General features: G+C 41.2%; 1 protein-coding gene across 2 annotated transcripts; it reads left to right on the plus strand.

Annotated features, from left to right (window-relative positions):
* The first annotated feature begins 4 nt into the window (after nucleotides 1-4).
* On the plus strand, nucleotides 5-8,227 carry LOC116621517. 2 transcript variants are annotated; one of them, XM_048732165.1, is made up of 14 exons: nucleotides 5-401; nucleotides 781-897; nucleotides 1,252-1,321; nucleotides 1,596-1,679; nucleotides 2,369-2,580; nucleotides 3,038-3,212; nucleotides 3,440-3,672; nucleotides 4,235-4,367; nucleotides 4,585-4,733; nucleotides 5,184-5,341; nucleotides 5,596-5,647; nucleotides 6,078-6,159; nucleotides 6,283-6,510; nucleotides 6,635-8,227. In XM_048732165.1, the coding sequence occupies exons 5-14, from the start codon at nucleotides 2,455-2,457 to the stop codon at nucleotides 7,231-7,233; spliced, it is 1,935 nt and encodes a 644-aa protein (XP_048588122.1). In that variant the 5' UTR covers nucleotides 5-401; nucleotides 781-897; nucleotides 1,252-1,321; nucleotides 1,596-1,679; nucleotides 2,369-2,454; the 3' UTR covers nucleotides 7,234-8,227. The 2 variants fall into 2 exon arrangements, with proteins under 2 accessions (XP_048588122.1, XP_032243224.2); XM_032387333.2 differs by lacking the exon at nucleotides 781-897.
* Nucleotides 8,228-8,275: the final 48 nt, after the last annotated feature.

An 8,275-nucleotide genomic window follows, 5' to 3' on the forward strand; every position in this document is an offset into this window, starting at 1 on the left:
TTTCCTGTGGCCATAGTGTATCATGTGTTATTAGTGCAGCGGGCAGGGGCAAATTAAGGAAAACTGTCTCCGTTATACTCTTATGTATTCACCACAAAATGAGCTCTAGGTATAAACGCACAACAGACGAACCAATATCAGTACGTGACCGTGACAATCCGGGGAACTGGGAAGGGCTTTTCAAATGACGTCAAAGACACAAAGGGAGCCCATACGTGAACATTTAAGCAACGCTTGAGAGGGCATGCCCTTGGAGGCGTGATGGGGGTTAGGAAGCTCCCGCCGGATCTGAAATGATATACGAGACTTCAAAGTGCTCCATTTATCTATCTGGGATAAGCTTCAACGTTTTTGGACTGTAGTATTTTGTTTTCTCGTCACCTCTCTTGATGCTGGCTAAGGTAGGTCTCGCCCCGTCCTGTTTTTCGCTCCCGCCCGTTAACCACCGGTCCCAATGTTTAGTTTACCTCCAATCACTCTTGTACCCGGAAATCTTGGTTAGCAGTTGTTTTGTTAGGACACATGCCTTGCTATGAGCGTTCGGTCCTACCTACTAGTCTTGCAGCAAGTCAAGCCCCCATGGAAGCCTATCAATACTTGAATGGGTGGCCTTCTAAACTGGTCTTGGCAGATCCTGGCAAGATGATATACGCTCAGAACAAAATACCGTTTAGAAAATCTCCTTCACAGACACAAAAACACACACACGAAAATTTAAATGGTTCAAACCTAAATACGTAAAGGAATTTGCCTTAAAACAAACAAAAACAAATTCTACAGCAAACAATCGGAGGAATGTCGCCCGTCGATTGGCCCAGCATTCTTACACTCCACTTCCGGCGGGAATGACGGCGCCATTACCGGAAATAAAACACAGCTCCCGTTTTCTACAGACATGTGAGATATATGCCTATGTTTTGGCTTAAAAGTGTTTGATATTATTTACTGACATTTTAGTTGTTATCAATATAGCTCAGAAGTTTAATTTTCAGCTGTGTTTTATTGTTCGACCCACGCGGCTCATATCTTTGCTGCGAAAGCTCATTCCACAGGCTGCGCTTGTTTACAAAATCCTAGGCGTTTCTCGCCACTTTCGTACCGGAGGGATGTGGGGCTTTCCTGTTCAGTGATTAAAAGCGATGCATTTTAAAATCATAAGCAATCTTGGTCATAAAGCAAGCACGCAAATTAAGGAATAACTCTCTTCACACTCGATCATCTTTACTATTTCGCGGAATTTTATCTCAGCAGACAAGAAAATTCCCGAGGTTGCACAGTTGAAGCGAGAATCATCGAAAACGAAAGATTCTGTCAGCAGAAGGTATCAAAATACGTCACACAGTGGGGGGAGGGGAGGAGAATTAATGGCACGATCGTGAAACCTAAGCCCTCAAACATCTTCACTCTAAACGCGCCAACACATGACAATACAAACGGTCGGTTAGCTCATTTGTATATTCTTACAAATAAGATCTTGAGACTTAGAGGAATATATTTTTCCGTGGTTGTCGGAGACACGTTTTTTGGTTGGCTAGGCTTTGGCAGATATATTTGGTATTTTCACTGATAACACGTTGTCGATTGTTGAACCTCAGACAGATCGAGGCAGATTCGCAAATCTTTTCCGCTACAAAGAAGTTCTGACCGAGAACTAAGCTGTATTACTGTGTACAAAAAAGGTAGGTTGAAAGGGTAAATACTAAAGAGGTCAGAGTTTGGTAAATTTTAATTTGGTCTGGAATAATTCTTTTTTTCAATTATCGAGAGATTCTGTGCTGAGACGAAAGAATCTAAATGAAATTCCATTACTCTTTCAAAGCTTAAACCTTTTTTGTAATATATTTCTTTATTGAAATGTTGCACTCCTTGCTCAAACAGCCTAACCGTGTTTCAGTTTAATGACTGGCTGTTAAGAAATGTGTTACTAATTAGTTATTTATACGGAGAGAAGAAAAGAAGTGGCGAAATAATCTCAAGAGTATTAGAATCTAATGACCAGGAAAAGCGAGTTTTATTTATTTCAAATGTGTTTCACCGATGTTTTCGTATAGTTCTACAAGCTCAGCGGTTTCAATGTGTTTTTTAATCCTACTTCTTTTTTCTCTAAATGGCCATTCTCCACTCCAGATCAGTGAAAAAGGGGACTACATGATAAAAAATAATAGCGACATCGCTAATATAACTGTTTACACCAAAGCCAAATGAATTCGCGGAAGAATAATACTTTCTAGATTAGAAACATTTTCTCCTCTCTTTTCTTTCTTTCAATTGTTTTATACTCATTTTAGATATATATTAATTCTTTCATAATAAAAAACAAAAACAAAAAATAAAATAAATTACTATCTCGCATTGTTTATCGTTTCAGTTCTGGTGAGTTCCTCGTGAAGTACTGAATCATTTTGATCCTACCAGCATCGTGTTGTTAGCCACACACTCATAAGCACAGACACAATGTCCAACGGCAGCCCCCACGTGATCTGGTTACTATGGTTACTGGGAGTCACAGCTCGAATGGTCAGCGGCTACGAGTTCAATGTTTTCCGCGGAGAGCATGGAAAGGCCCAGGATTGGTTTCAGGTGAATTGGATTTTAAAAAAGCTTCTTTTTGACGACACAAAGGGATGGAAATAGATGATGTGATTTTGGTGGGGTAGGATGGGGATAGTCTAGCTAGAAACGACACTAGGCTCATAGATCCTTGCCCTCGTTGGGTGCTTGAGAAGGGGGAGGGGGTATGGGGGCCGGGGGTGAGGGGAGTAGGGCACTCCTTACTCGTAAAAAACAACACGAACCACAAAACAAACTTGTTAATTTCAGTTGTTCTAGCCTCTCACCTTACATGAACACTTAGACCAGAGTGCGACGCGCGGTCAAATTAACAGTTTTAAGAAATCATCAGAACACGTTATGATTGACACTTGAACAATCACCAACCATTGCGCATCAGAAATGATACGGAATCATAATGACTCGCCGAGCAATGTTGACAGACGGAAATACATGGCGTGTACTGATAACCTTGTATGTTCCCCAGGCCCCTCGAGAGTTGTGCGAGAGAGCTGGGTCTAGCTGGCGCTGCTCGGATTTTGGCGCTCTCGCCAGTCCCACCGCGTGCTATAAATGCACATGTCCGATCGACAAGGCGACGTTCGGTTTTCATGGCGGCAAATGGCGCTGTATTGGGAACTCTGACCTGCGCCAACAAACAGGTTAGACATGTTTGACCGGTCATTTATTTTCATTAATTGTCGAAGTAAATGCAGTGAGAGTGATTCTACTAACATAGGAAATGTTAAAATATTGACGAAAAACCCGTTTTAGAGGCCATTTTTCCTTCAGATTTTTGTGTAATAATTGTTCACTTAATGCCACATTCTCGCTACTTCGCGTGGCTTTCTTATCTCACGATTAAACTGATTTCCATTATTCTCCTCAGGCTGTAACTTCCTGTTCGCCTATCAATCCCAAACCAGTCCAGTCAAGATAGTGAAATCTAGGGTCAGCTACCGCCTAGACCTCCCCAACGATAGGCCGTGCGAGTACACATATTCACGGGATACCTCTATACGAGCCTGCAATGGGACCTGGTCAGGGGCGAGCTCTGTTAGACCTTCTCCGAGATATAGATATAAATCGTACGAAAGGCAGACCTACTATCACGCGTTAGGCGTAAGTATTTAATAATTGCTATTAATAATGTTACTGCTATTCCTATATTTTGATTCCTACCTTTCTCTTTCTTTTCATTCTTATTCCTTTTTCTTCTTTTATTATTATTCTAATATCTTATTCTCTACTTTTACTTCTATTTGTCTATTCTTGATTCTGTCTTTGCTGACACTGCGTCACATCAAGTTTTTTTTATCAGAAACGGATGTACTACCACGGGTTCGAAGTCAGTATTTAGAGAAAGCCCTATACAAGCCCGTAGGCTGGGCGCTATGGGAGGGGAGAGGGGGTCTGGTAGCTAGTGCTCGTGCTCTAAAATGTTGTTAAAAATCAGACAGTTCATAAGAACAGTTTTTGTTATATCTTTTTAATACTCTCATTCTTCTCTATCTCTGCTTTTAATTTCTTGTCTATTTCTTTTTCTATCTATATACCCTTTCTACAATGGTAGAGAAAAAATAGAAACATGTTCTCTGACACGCATGTATCTATGTGTTATTCTCTTACAGCTGCTCTTGAGAACAGAGAGAAACGTGTTTCTGACGCTTTGATCTACTTATAGGTCGACAACACAGGGGCGGCTCCTCTTGAAAGCCGACTTATACGCATCGATATCAAGTGTACAAAACCTGGGGCTCCACCTATCAAAAGCTGCCTTCTGCTTAAAGAGAGATACGTCTCATATCCCGAAAAATGTAAGTAGCCAGTGAGTAAAGTATTTCTTTTATTCAACGTGTTCTCGCGCACTGTGTTTTTGTGATGCACCGATCCCTTTTTTAGTTATAGGTAGGCCTCTTGGCCGCCATAAAGTATGTCAATTCATATTGAAGGAAAGTTGTTGTCGATTGCGCTTTTTCATGTATCAGGGTTTCATGATATGTTACTCAACTTCTGATCTTAATCACATTCCAGGTGTTGTAACCGACCCCACCACTGCTATCCCATCATCTCCCACGACGTCATCGTCTATTGATCAATTTGCCACCATTGAGCCCACCCTCAAGTTACATCCGGGACCCACTGTCACTCAAGCCACACAACCTGCACATATCCCACTAGCGGTAAGCATGCACCATTAGCAATTATCTCTCATTGGTCAATTTGTTTCAAAAAAGACTGTTCTGTCAATATCAGATCGAGAACGGCTCGCTTGTCTCGGGGTCGAGGTCGACTCTTGTAGCTCGATGGTTAGCAAAATGGATTTTAAATCCTGAAGTCGTACCAGCTTTACCGCAGTTAAAAATTAACCATCTTTTTTCAGGCTGCACTTTTCAAACATTGAAGATGGCAGTGTAGCGTAGTGGTTAGAGCGTAGGAGTTGCGATCCGGCGATGCCGAGTTCAACCCCTGCCCTGGCCACTAGCTTGATTTGTTTCTGCTATACAGTGCAGCTATATTGTGCTGCAATACAGTGCTGGGATTCAAATCCCTGGCCATGGTTGTAAATATCCAGCTGAGCGTTTAAAACTATCTGCCAAAGCATCACTTGAATGTATGTTGTGTGTTGACAGACTGACCAGTCCCCAACGCCTTACAAGACACAGGGAGACCAAGCAGGTTTTGGAAGTCCTCTTGCTATGATTGCAATCACCGCCGCTTCAGGCGGAGGAGGACTGGTATTAGTCATATTTATTTTATGTCTGGTGTTCTGGAGACGCCGTAGAAAAAGGTAATTAAAATACGGATTGTTTAGTGGCACAAGCCAGGGTCGTACCTAGCTATAGATTCAGGGCTTCTCCCATTTTAGTCATAGGAAAGTAAGAGAAAGGCTAAGAGGATTCCCCTTCTAAGAACACCCTTGGAACGCCAAATGCCCCGGATTCGAATTTGTCAACTGATCACTGCACTGATCTGTATTTGGGAGATACAAAAGATTCAGATAAATTTTTGTTATCAAATCAAAATCAAAATATTTTTTTTCAGACGTGGTGGTGTGAAATACAGCTCGTCTCTGTATAACAACTCAGAACACGAGGTAAGATAGGCTTTTGCAAGTTTTCCCTCTTGCTACAGGGGGATGCTTTGTGTAGATACCCTTTGAGTAGTAATAGTGATGTTTCTTTGTCCGGACCCTCTAACCCACCCACCCCCTATATGAGGTCAGCACCTGCGCCATACTTCTTACAATAACGTTTACATCAACACAAGGTTGGTGTGATATCTTTTCATCCTCAGAGTAGTTTTGTTTCGAGCGGCAACCCTTCTTCGGAACAAAAGAGGCTGTGTATTTTTGTAGGACTATTGCGAAGTTCAGTTGTGCATCGATTTTTGCATCATTTCAATTTTTTATTGTGTCTTACAAGACTTAGATATTTTTGTAGGAGTATTTTGTCACATAGGCGAGTATTATTCTCTCTATCGCTCTTTTCTTATTGTATCATAACTTGACCTTCATTGACTTACAGGAATGCGATGACAGTCAGGCGCGGATCTACGAGACGGCGAATGGTCCAAGTGTGAAGGCCTGCAAGACAGACACAATGATGAGTAAGTTCACAATCAATAGACAATAGACGATCATTACAACGACGAAGACGGCGACAAAATAACGGCTGGCATGGGCTCTTTAAATTTTGAATTAACATATTCTAAACATCTTACTATCCCCAGGTCATAGCAATCCAGGATATGGGCGTGGCAAAGACTTGTCCATCAAGATTTCGTCACCAGGTCACGTGATCCCTACTGCTCCTCGTTTAAATGACCTACCTGGCTTCATCAAGCAAACGACGCTGACCAGCGATAACAGCATGTTCGTAGATATGAGACCGGAAGTGTTATATGAGAATATAAAAAACCTCGTTCCACAGGAATCCCCAAATATGCAATCTGAGCCAAGTGAGTGTTCCGGCCGCATATTTTTATTAATATGTCTGTCTGTCTGTCTGTCTGTCTGTAGGGTACGAAAGGTAATGTCCAACATGTCCACATGTTGTTAATACATCTTCTGTTTTTTGCACAGGTCAATCTACCGAGGAGCCGTTTTACGCCGTACTTGAGGGACCCGTATCGGAAAGCATTCACGGAGTGTGTAACCCCGCCTCTCAAGAAATAACAATTCAAAAAGACAGTAACGACAACGATGACGTCATATACGCAAATAGCCCTGTAGTCACACCAACTGAGCCCGCATGTGGTCAGCACGGTAACCCAACAGAGCCGCCGTTTGACCAGCGGTATATTATCCAGAATTTAGGCTCTAAGAAAGTTTCGGACATTTTGGCGGCTGAGGAGCGAAGGCGAGCAAATATCAACACAGAGGACGACTGTAAAAGACTTTCTAGTTTAAATTGCGGGTATGATTTAGAGGAAAGTAAATCTGATGAGAAGGGATCTTCAGGGACGGGAATGGAGGAGTGCCACTATGCATCATTGCAGGGACATAATACGAGTGGTTCTCAGAAACCTAGTGATGATACGTACCAATCCCTAGATACACCGCGGCCCTCGGAATATCAGTCGCTTACATTACCGACAAGTCGTCAGTCAGTGAAACCTTCGGTGAGACCAAAGCCGAGCATCAAGCCAAAACCGTCTGTCAAGCTATCGACAGATTCATAGAAAGACTAATGATATCAGCCGAGTCTTTTACAGAAAAAGAGACTTATTTACAGAAACGAAACCTTTTAGGGAAGAAATCTGTGAAAAAAAAACACGTTAAATTTTCGAACGTTTGTTTCTTTGCATGGCATTTTTTTTTGTAAAATGCCTTACATAGAACGGGGCAATTTTTCAGCTTTCCTAGGAAGGTGATATACTGAGAACCAACATGCAGCGATTTTATATGAATGTATAATCTTAGATTAGATTATAGCTCTTATGCATCTTCCGTGATCGGACAACTCGTAATGCATTGTAGTCAGGCCCAGATGGTTCATCTCCAAAAGAGCATGGGTTAGGAGAATTTCTAGACGATCATTCCCCTAGTACCCCTTTGTCCAGTTTGACGATTTTTCGCACACGCATTTATTTTCATGCAAATTCTCTCAAAATCTGTTGAAAAATGCTAAATGAGCATGTTAAGAAAAAACTTTACAACTAGGTTTCCACAAGTTCATGTCAATCAGATATCACATTCATCGCATCCTTATTGGCTCACTTCCTAAACTGACAAGGTAGCCACGTAGCACATAACATCCTTATTGACTCTACTTTAAAAGTCACTGTTCTCGTAGTCTAAAATTTCCGTACTAAAAGTTGTCCCCTTACGAGAGCTTTGATTATAAACAAAAAAGAGAGCTTTATGTAGTTTATGGAATACTTAATTTTTGTAATTTCCATTTGTAAATAGACAAACCCAGCAAATATTGTGTATTAAAACTTTAATACAAATCTCAATAAGTGTATATAAATACAGAATATGCGTTAAATAGATACCCATTTGAAGACAAATACGAATAAATAGGTATGGTTAGTAGGTGGTTAAATTAACTATATCATTTGGGCTGAAACACCGCTATTAAATAGCATGAAAAAAGCCCTAATGGAAGCATTTGCTTGTTGATTTTCATTATAAAAAAACACATATTACGTTATTAAAGGAGTCGAACACTAATCTATGTTGCGATCTTCCTTGGGATATAAATTGTAATAGTACAATGCG

Source organism: Nematostella vectensis, chromosome 9 (assembly GCF_932526225.1).
Source record: "Nematostella vectensis chromosome 9, jaNemVect1.1, whole genome shotgun sequence".
Classification (NCBI taxonomy): Eukaryota; Metazoa; Cnidaria; class Anthozoa; order Actiniaria; family Edwardsiidae; genus Nematostella; species Nematostella vectensis.